The sequence below is a fragment of the Leptosomus discolor genome, chromosome 15 (assembly GCF_034619465.1).
Source record: "Leptosomus discolor isolate bLepDis1 chromosome 15, bLepDis1.hap2, whole genome shotgun sequence".
NCBI classification, from domain to species: domain Eukaryota; kingdom Metazoa; phylum Chordata; class Aves; order Leptosomiformes; family Leptosomidae; genus Leptosomus; species Leptosomus discolor.
Window position 1 is genome coordinate 2,320,245 of NC_141405.1, and position 23,412 is coordinate 2,343,656.

The window sequence follows — 23,412 nt, forward strand, 5'->3', positions numbered from 1 at the left end:
TACATCCAGGAGGGACAGCTGTGTCTTATTTTTTGGTTCCAGCCTCCTGAGGAATTCTCTTATTTCCGTGCATATTAACATAAATTTAGGGAAGAATGGGAAGTAGTAGAGAACTCTGATGCTACCTGCCTGTCCTCATTCTGCTCATTTTTAAAATTGTTTGTTAGGAGGTGAAGTTCTGGGGAAAAGATACAAGTTTTGATAGGTGTTTGTAATTCATTGAAAGGAAATCACTGTGATTAAATAAATGATATGGAGAAGTGGATTAGGGAAAGCTATACCAGGAGGGACTTGAGGAATGCACCCAGTCCTGATACGGATTTGCTATATTCCTGTGTGCAGCACTTTCCTGCTCTGTATGTCTCCATTTCCCAGTAATAAAATGGAGATGGTATACTTCCCTTACAAGATGATTGGTGAATTATTTCGTTAATATTTGTTAATTGATTTGAAACACAAATTGGTTCATAGGTGGTCTAAAGATGCTTTACATGCATTATCATCCATTACAGTTTTTCATAGAAATATCTGTGACGGATTTGTAGTTCAGAAATCAGTTGCACGTATTGTTTTGCTTAGGGGAGAAGGCACGTCACTTTGGGTGGAGGGGGTTAGACATCCGTATTATGAAGATTCATTTATTTCTTGTATACAACATCGAGTTTACTGTAATGATTGATGACAGCTTTGCTATTGTAACTGATGTGTCTCTGGACCACCAAAGAATGTTGTTGCTCTAGGCTACTGAATAACAACAGGGTATACCCTGGGTTTTTTTCTGGTGTTTTCTCAACAACTACCTATTCTTTTAGGACCAGACAATCAAAAAACTGGAGGCTCGTGTCCAGCAGTTGACTGTTGAAGCTGAAAATAGTAATTTACAGCGTCAAAAATTATCTCAAGAAAAGGCTGATGCCGAGCGATGTTACCAGGCGGTATGCTCTGAACTTCAGGAAATGAAAGCAAGGTAATTAAATAGCGGCTGCTGTTTTTAATGTTGAAGAATATGGAATTTCTGAAAGCAAACGTTATTAATTTTATTTCAAGAACTCAGTGAATGGTAATTGGCATTAGAAAATTGTCATGAAAATGTGTTAATTGATGTGAAACTCATTTTGGGACTGACAGAAATGACCATCGTAAGAAGTATGGTATCTTGCCATTATTTATAACATTTCATTCTGTGACAACAAGCACGTGGTAGAGGCAGACTTGCATACACTGTAGAAACGATACTGAGCAGGTAAAATGCTAGAATATGAAAGCAATTTCCGTATTCTGTTTGCTTACTTGTAGGCACAGCTCACTTCAGAAAGACAAGGACCATATTATACAGGAATATGAGAAGAACATTCAGCAACTACAAAGTAAATATGATGTTGATATAGGTTTTATAAAGCAGGAACATGCTGTCTCTGCAGCTAAGGTATGCTACCATTTGTAACAGGCATTAAAATGTTTATTTTTAAAATGGTCTCCTCAATATAAATGTAATGCTTATGAATAAATCCAAGGAACTGTTCAGTTCCTGAAGTTATTAATGTGCGTAAGTGGTTGTTTGTTTTTTTTAAGAAAAAAAAAAAAGTTGTGATTCAATTGTTCATTCCCAACTTTGGCTGAAAAGTTGTTTGAAGCTGACTGGTAATTCTGTGGGTGCGTGTGTGTATGTGTACATATAGGTGGTATTTCCATAGATGATTCAGATAAGGTACAATTAATATGCTGATTTTCTTTGTGCTTCTTGCTTAAAAAGTCTCGATACCAGAGGGCGTCAGCACTCCTAAAGACTTAGTGTTTTCTATAAGGCCTCTTCAGTGAGAGGAAAAACACTTCTTCCAGAAATGAACGTTCTTGCAAGCCTCTCTACTATGGAACATTATGTTAAATACTTTGGTGTGTAAGAAATCATTTTTAAATTCTGCAAGCACAGATTCCACTCAATATGTAATAACTCTGATTTGTTTCTATAAAAACATTTATCAGATTGATATCTACCAAGATACATAGGTAGATATATAGTATATGCTTTGAAGTTAAATAATTGTAGAAAAGGCTCGTGTTTTAAATACCATCTCCCAATCCTTAGAGCAGTAGGACAAATGGAGTCTTTTGCATTTATTTGCTGGAAATCTGGGAGATTTGATACTTTACTCCATTTAATTTACAAGGGTTTTTTTTTTTCTTTTAATTGTTAGTGCCAAGGTTTCTTTTGGGTTATTTTTGTGATTTTGTTTACATTTCTAAGTTCACCAGATGGACAGAAGTGAAGTATCAGGAGTTATAAACTCATACAGGCTTTTTTCCTCAAGTTGATAATTTTTTCCGATTTCCAGGCATGAGAAATCCGTTTAAAAACACAAAATACGTATCTGTAGAGCTAACGAGGAATGCAACACCAATTCCTTTTTCTGTTAAATCCCTACAGGCGTCTGATGAGGTTGAAGAATTACAGCATAGTGTGTGTCTGTTAAAACAACGGTTACAAGATTTAGAACATCAGACACAGCAACAGCTGAGGGTGAGTCCTGGAGTTCTTGCTCAAGAATGAGCAGCCCTTTTACTTTTTCCCGTGATGTGAATGTGTAGATAGCCATGCTAAAATGCACTTGTACATAGCATGCATCTCTGTATGTATTTTATTCATAGAATTATATAACGTGTCACCTTATGCTTAAAGGTTGATTTTAAAATTATCACTAAAAGAGATCACTTCATGGATAAGAGCAGAATTTTCACAGGAACTTTTTGACTTGTAATTCATGTTGAAACAGTATAAACATGTATCAGTGGGTTATAGCATGTCAAAGAATTATGAATATATTTTCTTCCTAAACTGTAAACATCTTTTAAGTTTCAAAATTGTTTTTATTTTTGTTGCTATTTAACAGTTCAGTTCAATATTCTATCTTCCTATAGGCATTTAAATTAATCCTCCTATCTCAGGATAATGAGTTCCACATATGTCTCATGTATCAATCCTTTTTGAGTTTTGGCATCTACTTTTCCTCCCATGTCTTTCATTTCACAGTTGATGTAGTACAGAGTGGCATTTTAATAGCTCAGGAGAACAAGTTGCTGTTTCTCTTTAGAAAACATGAATCATGACTTTTGAGATACTTTTATGTGTGGATATTTGTGCTGTTGGCTGAAATTTTTTGTATGTCAGAAAAATTTTTATTGATGATATAAAGTGGATTTTAAATTTTTATGGACTGTTCTGTATGATGGCAAATGTGTGCGTGTTTAATGACTGCTTTGCAAGTAGAGAAAAATGCAAGTTGTTTATTTAGACTACACATCTCTTCCTTTGCAGGATCAAGAATACAAGCTTCAACAGGACAAACTTCACTTGGAGCACGAGTACGAAAAACAGGTAGTGTTTTCAGGAAAATAGACCCTTTTATACACACTTCCAATTTTATTGTATACAGAAGCTGAAGCTTTAAATTCTGAAATCCTCAAAGGAGTAAACTTTGGAATCTGAGCACTTCACATGGATTGGAAAAATAATTGGACAAATTCAAGGAAGTTTTTAAGTACGGCTATTTAAGTACAGAGATACCGCCTCTGATTCTAGGAATCTGTTGCTGAGTGGTGGAGGCTGGGAGGGCATTACCAGAGACGTGCCACTGTAAGCCTGTCCTGCTCGTCTACCCATCTCTTGTGGGCATCTGCCGTTAACTGCTGGTAGAGAAAAGATAACGAACTAAATTGAACTTAGCCTGACCTGTTGTCAGTGTTTGTGTGTTCTTCCATGCTTCTTTTTCCCCAAAATATTTTTATTCCATACTTCTCTGTGATTTTAATGTGTTCTTTATACATTGTCAACATGCATTGTTTTTATATCAGAAGCTTAAATTAAAAAATGTAATTTTCATCAAAAACACTTCATCTTAAAGCACTTTGCAAATAATGTCTACTCTTTTAGACTTTAAACATAAATAGGTTTCAAATTAAACTTCAGTTTTAGTGATGTTGTATGTTCAGCTCATGCAGTCTTTAGTAAGAGGGTGTGTTAGATGCCTATTTGTTTGAAAGGATGTGTTATTCAAACATGTCATATCCAAATGTGGCAAATTTATAACAAATTGTGATCATAGCTACTTGTCACTTGGTAATAGCATTTGCAACATGAATTGTAGCGAGCTTTTGGTTTGAGTTAGTGCCTTTTGCTGACTTGAAGTCAAATACTTTTTTGTTCCAAGATATGTTTTGCTGTAATCTGAGTCTACATTTGTCTTTTTAGACAAGTTTTTACGAATGATTGCCTCAAGAAAAGCCTAGGATTGGAATAATATCGCAGGTCCAAATACAAATGTAATAGCATAATTTGGATGTTATCTAGCTATTGAAGCATAGTGGACATTAGTTTATTGCAATATATCACTTCCTCTGCAGATGAGTACAGATTAATGGGGCTGGTCGTGTTTCCAGGCTCCAAGTCCAAATGCCGTCGAATGGCTCACATCTGCAGTGCTAAACCTTACGGTCCTGCACAGTGAGGTGGATGTGTCTGTATTGCCTTTCTGCGGTGGTGCCTGGGTGACTCTTGAATGAAGGTTGAGGCTCATTTGGGAGAATGCTGCTTAGCGTGGGCTAAGTGCATGTCAGCAGTCGCTTTACACCAGTGAGCACAGATACACTGAAGTTCTAACTCTGTATTGGTAAAGAAGAGAGTAAACCCTTTATTTTGAGTGGATAACTTTACAGCATCATAAATTTTGATGTAGCTGTGTTTTCAAAATCAAATCTTTGAGAAAGGAGGAGAGAAAAGACATGTGAACCATCTATGGATATAAATCCATAAAATAGTATAGATTGGCCCATAAAATACTACAAGAACCTTGCCTTCAAGTAAAGGAATCATAAAGTCTCTGGTGCAATCTGTTCACTTAAGAACCTACACATTATCTAATAATCTTTATTACAGAGGCTATTGCCTGCTAGGATATTTAAACATCAAACAACTAATAGGTAGTAACCCTAAATGTCGCTGTTTGATTAAATGTGCTTATCTGCTGAATCAGGAACCAGTTAGGCTAAATGGTTTTACAAGCAAAGGAAACACCTGCTTTTTATAAATAATCTGCTGCTTGTTTTCCAAACATTGAGCTAAGTGTAAGAACAGTGACAGATATTTCTGGGCGCCATTCTGGAACCAGCTGTTAAATAGGTATAATTTTACCAGGTTTGGCAATACCTCCTTTACTGTCTGATAGGCAGCCCGCCCGTTTGGAGGTTCTTTCAAACCAACTAGGTGTTCACACTGCCGTATAGTAAACACCTCCATGGAGCTGCTTGCATTAGAGAATCTCTAAATTTGTTTTTTTTTTTTTTTCCCATTGGACTTACACTCTTATGCTTCTGACTAAACTTATTAAAACACATTTTCCTTTATTGTGATGACTTAATAGCATGTAACATTGCAAATGATTGTAGGTGAATAAAGGATTTCCTGTGCTCCCCATCTGGTAAAGAAAAACATGCTTAGTAGGTCACATAGCCACATTGTTACTTGAGCAATCCTAAAAGCAAAACAAACTCTTTGGCAAAAATGTTATGATAACCCATGGTTTGGACCATGCCAGGGAGATTGCCAAATTCTGAAGCTGCTTGCCTCTCTTGATCGAGAAGTACTAGAGAAAAGGATTCTTCATAAAAATGTCTATTCCTGGTTAGTGAATGTAGGAAGTTGCAGTTTGATTTTGTTCAATGTTTTTTGCAACTATATTGCATTAAAGGGGGAGAAGCGATTTCTCAGATCGCTAGGATATGTCCCTTGTGAGGTCTTGAAAGCTGCCATTTTCATCCTGCATTGACTAAATACTAGTAGGAATTAAAATAGTTTTTCAAATTTCAATGGTAACGAAAAGATACTGGGAAAAATAAAAACATTTAGAGGAGATTAAAGTTTTTTGTAACTCTGAGTGTCTTTAGGATATTTACAGAAGAGGCCTGTTTGTCTCACTTTTACAAGTGTACCTTCTAAAAGATGTGTGTATAGCTATTGCCTGGTGTAATGGCAATTGCGTGGAGGGGAAGAATTAATTGGAAATGTACAGTGTGCTTGGGGAGATGGCAGGGAAGAGGGATAAGTAGCGTAGGTGAGCGAAGGAAAATGGAGAGAGGTGTGGGACCCCGTGATGTTAGACAGTAATGATCCTCTGCTGCGTACTGAGGTCATGTGAAGTGGAAGATTTTTGTACTGCAGATTTATTCAAGGTGAAGACATACACTAATGCTGATCTAGGTCAGAGACAGGAGGATGACGGGGGTGGCTTTTTCGTCGTCTGAGGATGGAGAGGCTTTTGGGCTGCACTGGGATCGATTTCTTACCATGTCCATTGGAGTGACGGATAACTTTTTCTGGATTCACACTGTGTTATAAGCAGCACATGGTCACAGTTGCTATGGAATAATACTTGTCTGCCAAGATGCTCTGTGACTTTAGAGGTGTCTGTGTGCTTTTTGGGGGTTGGTAAGTTGTACGCTTGCACAAGAGTGCCGTACCCCCACATTTATAATGGCATTTTTAATGTCTGGATGCAAAATGGGAAAAGGACGGGCTTTATATAATGATTCAAGCACTGTGGGTTGATTTCACTGGGTCAGTAGTTCATTAGTAGTGAACCACTTTTCCTCAAAGTTTTACTGTTCTTGGGAGTATCTCCCCTCAGCTAGTTAATGTTTGAGTATGTGTTCTTGTAAAGTAACGTTGTTACGTTTGGGATTTTTGTTGCTGTAAGAACTGATAAAAAGCGGTTCACTCTGGGTATTCACAAATTGGTAAGTAGGAGCTCTGCACCATAGAGAATACATTATTTTAGGCAGATTTCTTTGGGTTTTTTCCTGTGTTTAAAGAAAATCTAGTTCATTTTAATGTAATTACTGATATTTCTTTATTCTAGATAATAATATTAATTTTGAGAGCAAAAATAGCTCTATTGGCTATATTCTCATAGTTCATCTCTCTTTTAATCCTTATTCTTGCATTTCATGTAATTTTAGAAATACATAGATGGTTGTCTACAGCAGTGCAAAAGACATTCACAAAATAAATAGTTTTTATAATTTAACTTTTTTTTAATTGGACTTTGTTTTAGCTAAAATATGGTATTTTTTTCCTTCGAATGGTAGATTCATGGCATCCGGAATAATTTTGATAAAGAAAGAGGGGATGCTCAAAAGAAAATTCGCAAACTGGAAGAGACTTTGAAGTAAGTGAATACAGAGTAACTGTCAACCATCACCAATTTCTTAGTAAAATTTATCAAAGGAACTTATGCTTTGTCTCATTTAGCTGCCTTCATGAAATTTGTCTCTGTTTACCTTTCCATTGTAAAGCTGCATCTTCAGTGTTCTGGTCAGACATAAAAATAAAAAAAGTTAATCAAGAACCAAGCCACCCGAATTTGTTGACTTTCAAGTGGTAGAAATAAAACAGAATTGAAGTTAGTGATGTCAGCTGGTCTTGCCCTGTCAAATAAATGAAACTGGCTTCCATTTTGAACGGATACAGAGTAGGCAAATAATCCAAACTAAAGACTAGGTGCTTTGGACTACTTAAAGGAAGGGATTGTGCTATTTTAGAGGAAGGGATAAATTTGAAAGGTGTATTTATTTAAATTATATTTTAACTGGATTTAGTACATGATGTTTGTGATTTCTTTTTTTTAATATCCATAAGTTACAACTTTAATGTGGATTTTTCCTCTTTGATACCACATTTTTTGTGTGCATACTTATTTTTCAAGTGTAGGTAAGGCTTAGAGAAATGGTCTGCAGCAAACAGAAGACACTTTTACTTAACTTGAAACAGCTTTTTTGCTGACCTTGTATTAGAAAACTAATCAGGATGCAACAAGTTGGATGTTTCCTGAGCAGAGGAGTGGTTTACATACAGCAGATGCACATATGACAAGATCAACTCTTGTTATGCTGCTTCCACTTCTGATTATGTAAAATATTATTTCCATATGTTTATCCAGTTTAAATTCAAAGTTATGAAAATAATTTCTAGGGAAAACAGATTATTCTGAAACAAACCAGAAGTTATTTGCTAAAACTACTTAGTTAAATGTTACAATGGATCTTATCTAGGCTGATAGAGGCATTGTGAAGATAGTTCTAGTCAATAAAAGTCACAGGGCTGAAGTCTGTATTCCTTTATTTCTATAATCTCTTAGGTATTTGGCATAAATACAGACTATCTTAAATCGCTACAGACATTAATAAAAACTCTAGCTTTTAATCTTTAAATTCTTTACACTGACTATCATTTATAATTTTAGGGAGACTGAATTGTTATCAACTAAACTTAATCTTTTAGTATTTTAACGTCTGATTCACTGATAATGTAGTTGCATTAATTATCTTGCATGTCTTTCAAGTAATATGTCAGTTTATACTTTCTCATGTTCATAAAATAAGTCTGAGTTTGCAGTCCACTGGCTGCTCTGAATTTATTCCCCTTGTGGGTGCTCTCAGTGCAGCAGAAACAGGCTGGTGCTTGACTTCAGGCAGGTATTTGCAAGATGGGTTAGTGTGCTGTGGGTTTGGAACTTAGTTGTAATTAACAGCACTGCACAGAGAGGCTCTTGTGGATAGCTGAGGAGGTCGTCCTTTGTTTCAGATACTCCCTGGCTGTAATTAAGCTCAGGCTTGATGTTTGGGTTAGAGTAAGGACAGTCAACTGGTGGATGCTTCAGGGCCCACAAATTAGGGTGATGTTGGCAGAGGCCAGTCCCAACTTGTGCTTTGTGTGAGTGGGTCCTTTGGCCAAAACTGACGATGGGTCAGCCTCCGGGAGGCTGCGTGGCAGGTTAAAGCTATGTCTAGACTATTTCCCCTACAGCCGGTGATTAATACCTATTCCTGGTTTTCAAAGCATCTTCTGATATAAGCTACTTCCACTCATATTGTAGAGTTCTTTCCCCAGGTTCCCTTCCATGTCCTATGGCGCTCTGTTTCTGTTCTGCCTTTTTTTTTTTTATTCAGGGTATTGAAAATAAATATCATGATTTGTGATATTAAATGATATTTTACTTTCCCGGTTTGAAATGGAAAATGTATTAATTTTGGAGATAGCTTACTCTTTAATACTGAATCTTTACTACTGTTCTTTTGGTTGTTTTATAGCAGTGATTTGGGGTTAATTTTAAGATTAGTAATGGAATTAGTAATGCTAATAAGTAATTATTTTGTAATTAAATAGAAATAAAAATTAGCTTTTGTCTCTGTTTTTGTCTGGATGGAGACAGAAGTTGGCAGAATCATTAGGGTGGGTTGTGCTCCTAAAGATTAAAGATGATATATTTACAGAATATAGTGCTGTAGTCGAAGCCCAGCATATATTCTGCTGGCCAGTTCTTTCAGACTTCAGCCCTGGTACAAAACCTCTGGGCCTTGCATCTGTACGTTTCTGATCACGGATGTGTCAGTGCCCATGACTGCTAAGAACAGACTCACATGCCCAGTATAGAGGAACTGCTAGTCCTGCAAGGCTGGCTCTCTTGGAAAGCAAGCCATCAGTTTAGTACCAGTGTTTCTGGACAATATTAAGATTTTACATGTGTGTGCTTATATACAATATATGCACGAGTAATACGTAACAAGCAGTAACACTGTTGTGTCAGAAACGGATGGCTTCCTTATGGCTTGCTTTTTATTTTCATTGCAGCAAAAATTAGTCTTTTGAACAATTTCTTGCTGTTAATACGAATTCATAAGATCTAATGTCTTACGTGAAAATGCTTTATTTTGCTGTATTTCTTTGACTATTTACAGAATCAAATAAGGTAATTACAAGCTAAGGCAGACACAGTAAACCTTTAGAAAACAACCTCATCTTCCTTGAGATGGGTGAAGGTAGTTCACCATCTTCAGGAGAAACAATGCCTTGTGGAACTGCAGTGCAGAACCCAGTAGGTGCATCAGTGATTGCTCATAAATTACTTTGATCTGAATGCACTTTGATTGTGAAATGGCCACAGGATTGTATCTTGAGTACCTAGTCAGCTGCAAACATATAGAAAGGCAAGTGGCAGGCATTTTAGTAGGGTGGTTGTTTATTATTACTATTGTTATTGTTGTTATTCTTTTCTCAGTTGTGTAACAGCAATCAGTGCTATTGCAGCTTCAAGCACATCCACACATACATAATGAAATTGATTTGAGACATTGTGTGGAACAGTAAAATCTACATTTTGAAAAGTATTTTCCACTTAAAAAATAGCGTTGCCAGAGTTTTAATACTGAATAGGGGTTTATGTAGTTAATGGAAAGTGTTTTTTTTTTTCTTCTGAAGTTTATGGTAGAAATATCTGTCAAAACCAAGTCTTTTGCAGAAGAATTGCTCTAATACTCATGACTATCGGTGGTGACTTGTAGATATAAATTTTGTATTTAGTTTAGCAATGCATGTCATCAGTATTGCCTAATAGCAAAATTCACTATAAGAAGTGCTCCAGGGCTTTTTCTAGAACGTCATTTATACTACATTTATAGAATAACAAAGTATTCTTAAAAAGTGTCTATGTAATTACTTGGGGGGAAAGGTTGTTTCTCTAATCCCTTTGGTTGATTGCATAAAATGTGTCACGAGAGTGGGTTACAAATAGGCTAAACCTCTGCGGTTCTTATCTCTTTTATTTTAAGCAGAGGAATAGGAAATAGAGGTATAGTTATATTGGAATTTTTCACACTACAGACTGAGTTGAATACAACTGGAAAAAAAAGTTGAGAACAATCTGTACCCATTTGTTGTTGAAGAAATTATATGGAAGAGAAAGAAAAGGTCTTGCTGACCTCATACAGCACTGTTATCCAGTGTAGCTCTTGACACGATCTGTTGTCTCTTGCTGTGTGAAATTTGGTCACCTATTTATTAAAAATTTTTATTTTGCCTCTGTTATATTTTAATATCTGATTCTTTCATAATTTTAACTTACTATTTTCCCATTTTATTGAAGAATTGAAATGTAGACGCTTAGAAACTTGTGGCCATTTAGGGAGCTGGAAACAGGCGTGGCCTTGATGTTGTTTAAAAATGAGGCTAGGACATGTATGTTAAGGCTCTTTCACTGGTTTTGCTCCTATTTCCATTTCAGTGATCATGTCTGAAGCAACTTTACTTTACTACAATGTTCCCAACGGTTGTATTGCAGGTGGAGGATTTATGCACTTTTCTGAAGACCTAACAAATGGCTGCTTTTCCACAACAAATAATTGTGTTAAAAAATAAAGCGGGAAAAAAGTGTTTTCATTATGATAGAAATGATTATGTTAGACTGTACTATTTATCCCTTACCAATACTTTTATCAAGTTTAAAATGTTTCGGTGGGTAAGCTCCCTTCAGTTTGGACCTGCCTTACGCATTCCCTGGCTATGAAGACTCTTGCTCTGTCTATAAGTAGCAGTTTTTAGTAAATGTCACGGTTTGAGGCTGGGCCGGCCACTAACGAATGACAGACGCTCTCTACTAACCCCTCTCCCCTCCCAAAAGGGAAAAGGAGAGAGAACAAGGGAGAGAGACTTTACGGTTTGGAAAAGAAAACTAAAACAGCTTTAATGGAACAATAACAATAAAAGAAAAGATAATAATAAGGAAAATAATGAAATATATACAATATGTACAAATATATACAAAACCAATACCGAACCCAACTCCCCCCACCCTGATGACAATACGTCACCACCACACCGCAGGGCTGGCACTGGGGCAGTCCCAGGCTGGACTCGGCAGCAGACAGGGATGGGATACAGGAGCTGGACTCAGGCACTGGATTCAGGGATGCACGGATCAGTCCTCCTCAGATGTTGGCCATCGAAGAAGAGAGGAAGAGATGAAGAGGCGAAGAGAGCGAGACCCTCGTGGTCTCTCAGCTTTATACTGAATATGACGTCTATGGGATGGAATACTCTGTTGGTCAGGTTTGGGTCACCTGTCCAGTTCGCTCCTCCCTGTAGGTGCGACCCTTTTCACTCCTGGCATCCCAACATGCAGTACAAGATTTAGCAGTGACCTTGGTCGCCATAAGAACAAGTATAAGCAAGGGCCTCCCTGCATCCCATTCCTTGGTACGAACTATAAACACCAGGCCTTATCACTGCTGGGAGCAGTCACTGTCTGGAAAAACAGGCTCCTGTTTCAGAAAGTGCTGTTAGTTAGAGGGGACTTAACTGAAAAGTTAAAGCACTAAAACAGAATTAGTTCTGATTTAGCCCAAACCAGGACATTCCACCCCTTATTCCATACCATTTACGTCATACTCATTACTAGCTTATAATTTGTCCTTTTACATGAAGGTTCATTAGGTTTGTTTAGTTCATGATTATGGGTTTCCATTCTTCTATAGCAGTCTCTCAGGGCAGGAAAGATGTCATGAAGTTCGTTGTGGTTCGTGCCCAGGGTTTGCAAGTCCATCTCGAAGAAGGTGTTGGACGTCACTCGATGAGGCTAGCTCCGGTTATCCTGAAAGACACTTATTGAACACTGTTAGTGTTATGTAGCAATTAACACTGTACAGGTCAGGATTAAGTGTTCTCACCCAGAGTTAAATTCCCTTGAGGTACACATTGGACTTCACCATCCTTCATCATTACCCACCAAGTATGACCAGGTCCTTGAGCAAAAGCAACCCCACGAATGGGTTTGCCTTTGCCCGAAGCAGGAAATACCCACACAGTTTTTCCCAACAAATTCCTTTCACACACCACAGGGACTTTATCCCCTTCAACTGTATGTAAAAGGTCAGATTGGGCAGGGCGGCTTGATTGATAGATCCTCTGGTATTAACTGACCAGGTGGCTTGTTCTAAATGCTTGTCCCAGTTTTTGAAAGTTCCACCACCCATTGCTTTCAGAGTAGCTTTTAATAGTCCATTGTACCGTTCAATTTTCCCAGAGGCTGGAGCATGGTAGGGAATATGATATACCCACTCAATACCATGTTCCTTAGCCCAGTTGTCTATAAGACTGTTTTTGAAATGAGTCCCATTATCTGACTCAATTCTTTCTGGAGTACCATGTCGCCACGAAATTTGCTTTTCAAGGCCCAGAATGGTATTCCGGGCAGTGGCATGAGGTACTGGATACGTTTCCAGCCAGCCAGTGGTCGCTTCCACCATTGTAAGCACCTAACGCTTACCCTGGCGGGTTTGAGGCAATGTGATATCATCAATCTGCCAGGCCTCTCCATACTTATATTTCAACCATCGTCCCCCATACCACAAAGGTTTTAACCGTTTAGCTTGCTTGATTGTGGTGCACGTTTCACAGTCGTGGATAACCTGCGCAATAGCGTCCATAGTTAAATCCACCCCTCGGTCACGAGCCCACTTGTACGTCGCATCTCTTCCCTGATGTCCTGAAGTGTCATGGGCCCACTGAGCTAGAAACAGTTCACCTTTATGTTCCCAGTCTAGGTCTGTTTGGAACACTTTCGCAGCCTGATCCACTTGCTGATTGTTTCGATGTTCCTCAGTGTCCCGACTTTTAGGTATATGAGCATCTACATGACGTACCTTGACAACTAGTTTCTCCATCCGGGCAGCAATGTCTTGCCACAGTGCAGCAGCCCAAATGGGTTTACCTCTGCGCTGCCAGTTATTCTGCTTCCACTGGTTCAGCCAACCCCACAAGGCATTAGCTACCATCCATGAGTCAGTGTAAAGATAGAGTACTGGCCACTTTTCCCGTTCGGCAATGTCCAAGGCCAACTGGATGGCTTTTACCTCCGCAAACTGACTCGATTCACCTTCTCCCTCAGCCGCTTCTGCGACTCGTCATGTGGGACTCCACACAGCAGCTTTCCACTCCTGACGATTCCCTACAAGGCGGCAGGATCCATCAGTGAACAGAGCATATTGCTTTTCATTATCTGCCAACTGATTATATGGTGGGGTTTCTACAGCACGTGTTACCCCTTCTTCTGGTGTCATTATAAAGTCTTTACCTTCTGGCCAATCAGTAATGACTTCTAAAATTCCTGGACGATTGGGGTTTCCTATCCGGGCCCTCTGTGTGATTAAGGCAACCCACTTACTCCAGGTAGCATCAGGGGCATGATGAGTAGAAGGAACCTCACCCTTGAACATCCAGCCTAGTACTGGCAACCGTGATGCCAGGAGGAGCTGTACTTCAGTACCAATCACCTCCGAAGCAGCTCTGACTCCTTTATATGCTGCCAGTATTTCTTTTTCAGTCGGGGTATAGTTGGCCTCAGAGCCTTTATATCCTCGGCTCCAAAATCCTAGGGGTCGACCTCGAGTCTCCCCTGGTGCTCTCTGCCACAAACTCCAGGTTGGACCATTATCCCCGGCTGCAGTATAGAGTATATTTTTAATGTCCTGTTTGGACTGGCCCAAGAGATACTGCATGTACGATCTCACGTTTGATTTGTTCAAAGGCTTGTTGCTGTTCAGGGCCCCAGTTGAAACTGTTTTTCTTTTGAGTCACTACATAGAGAGGTTTCACAATCTGACTGTAACCAGGAATGTGCATTCGCCAGAAACCCACAACGCCTAAGAAGGCTTGTGTTTCCTTTTTGTTAGTTGGTGGGGACATAGCAGAGATTTTATTAACCACGTCCATTGGGATCTGGTGGCGCTCATCTTGCCACTTGATTCCCAGAAACTGGATCTCTTGTGCAGGTCCTTTGACCTTGCTCCTTTTTATGGCAAAACCAGCGTCTAAGAGAATTTCAATGATCTTCTTACCTTTCTCGAAGACTTCTTCTGCTGAATTACCCCATATAATGATGTCATCAATGTATTGCAGGTGTTCTGGAGCTCCACCATTCTCCAGTGCAGAATGGATCAGTCCATGGCAGATGGTAGGGCTGTGTTTCCACCCCTGGGGCAGTCGAGTCCAGGTATACTGGATACCTCTCCAGGTGAAAGCAAACTGTGGCCTGCATTCTGGTGCTATAGGAATAGAAAAGAATGCATTAGCAGTGTCAATTGTAGCATACCACTTAGCTGCCTTTGACTCCAGTTCATACTGAAGTTCTAATATGTCCGGCACAGCAGCACTAAGCGGTGGTGTAACTTCATTCAGGCCACGATAGTCCACTGTTAATCTCCATTCTCCATTAGACTTCCGCACTGGCCATACAGGGCTGTTAAAGGGTGAATGAGTCTTGTAAATCACCTCTTTACGCTCAAGTTCATGAATGAGCTTAGAAATGGGAATCAGTGAGTCTTGGCTGGTACGATATTGTCGTCTATGCACTGTTTTGGTAGCAATCGGCACCTGTTGATCTTCAACTTTCATCTGTCCCACAGCAGTGGATTCCTCTGAAAGTTTAGGCAATGAAGCTAATAGTTCTTTAGCCTCTATAGGTGCTATACCAAAAACCCACCGACGACCTTTTGGGTCTTTATAGTTCCCTCTCTTTAAAAAGTCTATGCCAAGGATGCATGGAGCATCAGGACCAGTCACTATAGGGTGCTTCTCCCATTTGTCCCCAGTTAGGCTCACTTCGACCTCCACAACAGTCAGTTCTTGAGATCCTCCTGTCACTCCAGCAATAGTAACAGTTTGTGTTCCTTTACGATTTGATGGCACTAGGGTGCATTGTGCACCAGTATCTACAAGGGCCTTATACTTCTGTGGTTTTAACGTGCCAGGCCATCGGATCCACACAGTCCAATAAATTCGGTTGTCCCTCTCCTCCACCTGGCTGGAGGCAGGGCTCCTCTAATTTTTAGCACAATACCCATCAAGAAATGGGTTTGTATTCACTGGAGCAATCGCTCTGGTAGAAGAACTTTCTCTTTTGTTTGTTCTACCTTGTAACCTACGTACTTGAGCCTGCAAGACAAAAGTAGGTTTACCATCCCACTTACTCATGTCCTCTCCATGCTCACGCAGGAAAGATCACATGGAACCTCGGGACATGTACTGTTCCCTTCGGGCTGGCCTTGTAGGATAGCATCTTCTCCTAATGGCTTCAACACGAGTCCATTTATGGGAAGAATAAGATTTATCCTCTTTCTTAGACAATTTCTCATACATTTTTTCCATTTTCTTAGATATTTCATCAGCCATTTCCTTAGCTACAGCTGAGACACAGGCCTTCATGGGATCAGCGAGACTGTCCTCATACTGTCGCACTTTGTTGGCCACCTCATCCACAGTTGGTGTCTCGGCATCTCCTCCCCAGACCATTGTTGACAATGTATGGGAATACATTGATGGTGCACTCTGTACAAACTTCCTCAATATGCGTCGCTGACATGGCATTTCATCGGGATCTATAATCGCTTGCCAGTCACTATAGATCACCTCTCGCACAGCTAATTCCCTCAGGTACTTAATACCTTTTTCCATAGTGTTCCATTTGCTTGGGCGGCATTCAATCTCTTCCTTAAAGGGATACCTGTACTTTACAGCTGCTAAGAGTCATTTCCAGAGGCTGGCATTGCCTTTCTTTCTTGCAAGTGCCTTGTCAATGCCTCCATTCTTAGCCAGGGATCCCAATTGCCTAGCTTCTTTACCGTCCAGTTCTATGGTTTTGGCCCCATTATCCCAGCATCGGAGCAACCAGCTGGTAATAGACTCTCCTTCATGACGACTAAAGTCCTTTCTTACATTACGCAGCTCTTTCCTAGAGAAGGGTGTACTTTCCTCTCTCTCTGACTCCCCCTCTGATGCTTTTGTTTTAGAAGGACCCTCGTCTGAATCTTCATCATCTGTAACTGGGCGATCTGTCTTTTTAAGGTGTTTTTTCCCAGTCACAGGGGCCTTATCCTCCTCTTCTGACTCTGACTCCTCTACATGTGCTGGTGGGGCTTTAGAAGGACCCTCTCCTGGATCTTCCTCATCCCTCACTGGGCGATCTGATTTCTTTGTCTGTTTCCTTCTGGACACAGGGGCAACTCGTGCTGCTAGAGATTGAGTGGGAGCCTTAGTACTTATCGGTGCAGCTGCGGTGCTCGCCGGAGTTGGAGTAGTGCCAGCGCTCACTGTCGGAGTTTGAGCAGTGGCAGCACTTGCTGTGGGAGCAGCAGCAGCGCTTGTGGGAGCTGGAGCAGCGGCAGCGCTCAGCGGGGGGGCCTGCTGGGTCTGAGTGGCTGTGGTGCACGTTACCCTAACTCGCGGTTTCCTTTGCGGGGTCTGAGTAGCTGCAGTGACTGTAGCTGAACAAGACCTATACCTACACCGAAATTTAACATACCACCACACCCCCTGAAACACATGTAAGAAAATTGATAGTAAAAGGACAATATATAAAATGCCCAAACCAGGACAGTAAATATCTCTTTTAATTACTAAGCAAAAGTTGCTCTAACTTCTTTTTAATGAAAAGATGCAAATATGCTGAACTCTTTAATGCTTTAGTCAATTTGTGTCGATCACAAATTTGAAATTATATCTTTTTTCAACAGACAGTGCACTAAATACTGACCTCTGTTGATATGAGCCCTCAAAATAAAGATGAACTCCAGCCCTCTGACTATAAATTGTTTGAAAGTGTATTGAAGGTTCGGTTTTCTTCAAAATAAAACCATTCCTTTTTTACTCTTTCTTTTGGTTCCACAATAGCATTGTAAACTACAGACAACCATCATCTTAGTCATTGTGAAAATTTTACAAATAATTATGGTAGTAACTTCATGAAACAGCAGTGAGAGTGCATGTTCAATAAAGACCTTGGAGATAATAAGTGTATATTACGCTCACAATTTGAATATTCAGAGTTTAATGTTGGCATGGTAGTCATAGCGATGATCCCAAAGGCTTCCCGTGGCAGTGTCACAGTTCTGTGCCAGGCGTTGTTTGCAGCCAGCAGAGTGTGTATACTTTAAGTCTGGTCTCATTTATTTGCTGATAAACAGAGGAACTTAAAACATTGTTGCTTAAGATCAGAGGTAAAAATCTCTTTTATGATCCAAAGCAAAGCAGAACAGCCATGTGCATTATTAGTGTTTATATACTCCATCAGTTTATGAGCTATAGCTGCCAGCTTGACCTATATCAAGGAGTGTACATCAGGTGTACAGGAGGAGACGTTTGTTTTACAACATTTAATTTGAAGTCCATTTATATGTTAGAATCATAGAACTGGCTATATTGGAAAAAACCCTTAAGATTGAGTCCAAGTGTAAACTGTAAAATACACTATTGGGAATAATGTATGAAGAACTAAAGATGAAACAGCAAAGAGAGGAGAAATTGATTGTGTAAGTAAACAGCTAGTTACAGGTTTTTTTGAAGTGTGAACACAGCATATGCTTAGATGTGGTTTGGTTTTTCCTGCTTCCGTTCTGGAGCCCAGAATAGCTGCGTAAACGTATGAAGTTTGTCTTGAGATGGTGATTTTGAACTAAACTGTAAACATACGTAACAGTTGAGGCTGTTGTGATCTGTCATCTGCATGGAAGTGCGGACCACCTTGCTGCTGCTGGTTTCTCAGGGTAATGGTTGTGGTGGTTCTCACATACTGGAAACGATTATGGGATCGGATTTAATGCTTTTTGGTTTGCGTGTCTCATACACAAATTAATATTTCATTATGCTACTGGAATACAGCTCTCCTGAGTTCTTATTCTTCTATTCTGTAGTGTGATTGAAGGAAAGAATTTTTCAAAAATCACGTTAGGAGAAATGAACTGTTGCCTCTACAGGTACAGATGTTGTAGTTGAACGTTGACGTGTCAAGGAACATGTGCACGCTATCTGCAGTTAAAGGCTTCACAACCTTCTCCCGCAGTCTTTGCCTTGGTTTTTTTTTGTTGTTTTTTTTTTTGTTTAAACCTGCCTATGGAGCCAAATCTCAGCACTTTGCAAGTGGTGATGATACAGAGCAAATGTTTAGCAGCTGGTTTATTGAAAGTCACTTAATAAAATTGTTTGTTTACATAAGAAACTAGCAACACCTCTTTTTTCCATTGCTTCTCTACCCCTCATCTGAACTTGTTTAAAACTCTTCTGGGGAAGAAAGATGGGCAAAACTTTCCAGAAGCCAGCAAAACTGCTTCTATCTATTAGCAGATTTGTATTTTCACAACAGTTTCTGAAGCATGCACATAAAGTTTTCACAGTATTTTGTGATTTGTTTTAGATACAGACTAAAACATGTCAAAGTCTTTTCAACCAAAGGCACGGTGTGAAGGTGGTGCATGTAGATAATCAGTAAAATACAGAAATTAAAATAATTTACCTTTCTTTTCACGTATATAGTTGTGTACGTGTACATGTTTTCTCTGAGAATCCTTGACATGAGAATCGAGGAAAAGAAGTCTAGGGATGGTGCTGTGGAGTTTCCTCTCTGTAGACTTAAAAAGATATAGTTCATTACTTTTCGTTATTCCCAGTACGATAGCTGTGTCAGTTCTGTGTACCTCCACATGCTGATGCTAGATTACTATTTCTAGGGACTTTATCAAGTGTGGTTCAGCGATAATAAGTAATAGTTTAATTTTCAATTTTTGTGTATAGTACAGTTATTATTACTACAAGGTTTTGTCTCAGAGTATCTGATAAAAATGTATTTGCACTTATATTTACTAAAACAGTTAAAAGCATGCTGGTTTGGGAAGGAAATAATTTTTTTTTTTGTACCAGTTAATCTTCTTGAAACCTTAGTAATTTCTTTGTTCAAAGGGCTTCTACTTGTCATCTGCTTGTATGGTTTGCCAGTCATTTGGGGGTTCTGAATCATTTGTTTCCTATTTGACCTTGTCACAAGGCATACAGTGCAACGGAGCTGGAGCTGTTCTCCGCCTTGTCCTGTGGTTTTAAACTTAGTACCGATACTTGTAAAGCCTTGGGAGAACAGCTTTGATATCACACTTGGGCAAAAGCAGAAGCTAGTGTCAGTGCGTTCCACAAGAAGAAATCTAATTATAATTGTACTGCAACTTCAGCCTGAATCCCTGACAGAAGGGATGCCTGGACGGCAGCTACGCGGAAGTTCAGGACGTTCCTGTCTCCCCTCGGTTTTACTTCCATGGGGCTTCTGTCTGGTTTGGGCTCTGGTGCCGTGGAATGATTGGAGTTTACGTGATCCTGCTATCATGCTGCCTTAAGTATTTTCTTTGTTGTTCCAACACTGCTCATCCGCCTCCAGCAGCTGTTCTGCCTGGTGTTTTCCACAGTTCCCCTGTGTTGGGGAAATGGGGACAAGACAAAAACGGGACAGGGCAAGACGGTCCCTTGCAGAATCTCTCTTCTGCTTTTTCCTACAGCTATGGCTGTGTCAGAACTCTTTTTTTTCATTTTATAGTTTTCTTTGATATACAAAGAGAAGGTCTGGACTTGTTTGGTCTGAATGGCTTTTTTTTTTTTGCTTTATTCAGAATATGCAAAAATGTATCAAATTTTAGCACCGCGAGTTTTATCTAAGGGTCCTTTAGTCTTTGAGATTACTAATCTCTTGCAAAATTGCCACAATGTTTATGTAACTTTTCTCTGTATTATCATAAAAGAGGCAATGTAAAAGAAATTAGGGTACACAAATCTGAGAGAAATAAATGGTATACGTAATGCTTCTGAGTTAATAGGGAAACAGATGAAGGCAAGGATAAATAAAAACGTGAAGATAGATGGCAGGAGATAGAATAAATAGCGGTGAATACAATTTCTTTGTGTTTTGCAGGTTACAGTTGCACGATTTTGCATTTGCTGTTATGTTGGATCCCAACCCTTAAAAAAAAAAAGTCAAATTTGGACTTTCAAAATACACAGACATTGTGTTTTTAAAAGTCTGTGAGTTAATGTGGATTTTGAGACTTCAATGATACCAAAGCCTTTGAAAACTTTATTTTCAAACAGCTGCTTTTTCAGAATACTATTGTATGGATTGTGTGGTATGGACTGTAGTGCCGGGTGTCATTGCACACAAAAAATACAACTGCGTGATAATCACCAATACCGTGATGAATACATAAATGGAGTGAGAGCTTTAACCGCAAGTTGATTTTTTCCTTTCTTGCTGTTCTAAGTTGAATCCAGATTCTGAATAATCACTTGTTATTGTTCATATTTTTAGGATAATTGCCGAAGTGTAGCTGTTTTCCTGTAATTAATTCCTTTTTTCCTTGAAAATGAAGTATTTGTGTGTGGAGGAATTCTTGTAGGAATGGAAAAGCTATTACTATTTAAAGCCGGAAATAATTAAAGAAATATGAGAAGGCATTGTCTTTAATTCCAAACGTTGCCATAAACAACATTGTTAAGAGTTTATATTAATGTTCATTGTGTTCATCATTCTCTTCTATTAAAATCTTTAGTGTTGTCTTGTGCAACAGTTGCAATATGATGAAAAAACCAAACTTTGTGATTTAAAACCAGTGGTAATGTTGAGTGGCTGAGGAGTTTGGATATAGTTTTACTCTTTAAAACAGGGCTGTGCGTTTTTGGTGTTTTTTTCTTCTCCTCTAAGAATCAGTGGAAAAACAGCCAGCTGTTCTCCACTCGGTGCTCTCTTTGAGCATCTGAAACCTTTTAGTCAAAACCAGTCAAAGTTTCCAGCATATTGTAAACATTCCTGTAGCCCCGGTGAACATGCTGACATAACCCTCGCTCTAGGGGCTCAATGTAAAGTATGAACAGACGACAAAAAAATGTGGTAGCTTTATTTAATAGTCTCACTTAAAAGAAAAAATAAAGTGTTCTATTAACTATTTACAGCCTTTCATTTTCTTTCACCAGTTTCTCTGGAGACCTACTGGCAATAATGAAATATGTATTTAAAGGAAAGCTCCAATTGTACGAAAAAAAGTAACAGTTGATTTTTAATCCTTGTCTCTGGGTCTGTTCTGTCCCTCAGGATGGTTATAGAGATATCAGATGACATCTTTTTAATGATATCAACTATAAAAATGCTTCAATATACTAATATAGCTGTGTGAAATGAAAAGTATTGCCTTGTGAGATGAACAGCATCAGTGCATCACGCTACAGCACTTGGGTTAACTGCCGTAAATTGCTGTTCTAATAATTAATGTAGTTAAGGGCTATAAATTTTGACCTCACTAAAGGAATACAAAAGTACTTAACACAAATGTCAGAAGCGTTCCCTTATTCCAAAAGGCTTCCCTTTCCCACTAGTGTATCTTTTAGATTCGGTGCAGGAGGCTTAAGACTGTGTAGTGCCCAAAACATTGTTGGCTTCAGAAAGTCTTACAGATGATTGAATTTAATTAATGATTTTTAATAATTATGAAGTGTTGAAGGCTGTCACCTTTTTTGGGTCAGTTAAAAACCGTCTACAAAAATAGTACAAGGAATGAATTTGTTCTTTTTGTTGTTGTCGCTACGTGGTTATGTTTACTGGACTTCAATTACACTTGGTAATCTTAAGTTTACTCTTTCTTTTTATGTGCTTTGTACAACTTTCATCCCACCTCATCAGCAACACAACCAACCCTCATTGAGGAATTAATGTTAATATTTCAAACAGTACTTTCATTGAAAAAAAAAAAAAAAAGAAGTGAAAATCCACATCCACCATACCAGCCCCTTAGAAGGAAGAAACTGATGAGCTGAGTAGATGCTCATCATTCCTCAGTATTGATTTGTAATACTGACCATTGCAACATAGATTTTTATTATTCTGAATCTTAAACTATAAGTGTAATTATTTTAGCCATAAAAATAGTTCTCTTAAATATGTAGAACAACAGAATGAAGACTGTATCCTTGTACCTCCTTGTATAGGCCAGTGATACGGTTGCTTATTCCAAACTGGTATTTAGTGGTGTAGCCATCATTGTCTAAGGGTAGAAGAGAAACAGGATTGGTAGGAATTTTTTTTTTTTTTTTTATTAAAGGCTTTTTGACCCAGGATGTTTTTATCAGCACTTCTTTGAAATAATAAACCTGACATGCTTTAAGCTGAAGTAATTGGATGTTTCATTTAGATTCTGTATTGGAAAATTTGGAGACAGTCTTAATACTGTTATTTCATTCTCATCATCTTTAATTTGCCAACCACTGCTAGCTCTGTCACTCATAACCCATCTTGGGCTGTTCTTTGTCAGCGTTAAGTGATTCTTCTTGCCTGGCTCTCCTCCTCTGCCTGGTGATCTCTCCCATAGTTTGTCCTTCAGATGGCTTATTTTATTTGCCCTCCAGCTTGCTATGCCGCAGCACTGTTCTCTGATCCCTATCTTTTCCTTCTTTGCACCTCTTCTCTGGGAATCTATTTACTATCCGTGCTGCTGACTTTCTGGCCCAGTTTTTAATGACAGTCTTGTCTGCTTTTATCGAAGCCCTTATCTACACCTGTCTCTCTAATTCTCCCCTCCATCTCCTCCTTGTTGAGGTTTAGCTGTCATCTCAGCATGTAAAAGCTATGACTATTAATCTCTGTTCTAATCCTCCTCTCTTGATGACCGAGCCTCTGTGGCCTTTCATGTATGTGGTGTATCTAAATCTTGGAGACAGTTTCTGCAGTGTTGAGC

The 23,412-nt window shown here is 39.0% G+C and overlaps 1 protein-coding gene across 1 annotated transcript in view; it reads left to right on the forward strand.

Moving 5' to 3' along the window:
* CEP112 (centrosomal protein 112) overlaps nt 1-23,412 on the forward strand; it is a 172,969-nt gene that overhangs the window by 39,026 nt on the left and 110,531 nt on the right. The window contains exons 12-16 of the mRNA XM_086473829.1: nt 813-967; nt 1,297-1,426; nt 2,426-2,518; nt 3,314-3,373; nt 7,138-7,217. Of these exons, the coding sequence (XP_086329955.1) occupies nt 813-967; nt 1,297-1,426; nt 2,426-2,518; nt 3,314-3,373; nt 7,138-7,217 (518 nt within the window). The remainder of the gene's footprint in view (nt 1-812; nt 968-1,296; nt 1,427-2,425; nt 2,519-3,313; nt 3,374-7,137; nt 7,218-23,412) is intronic.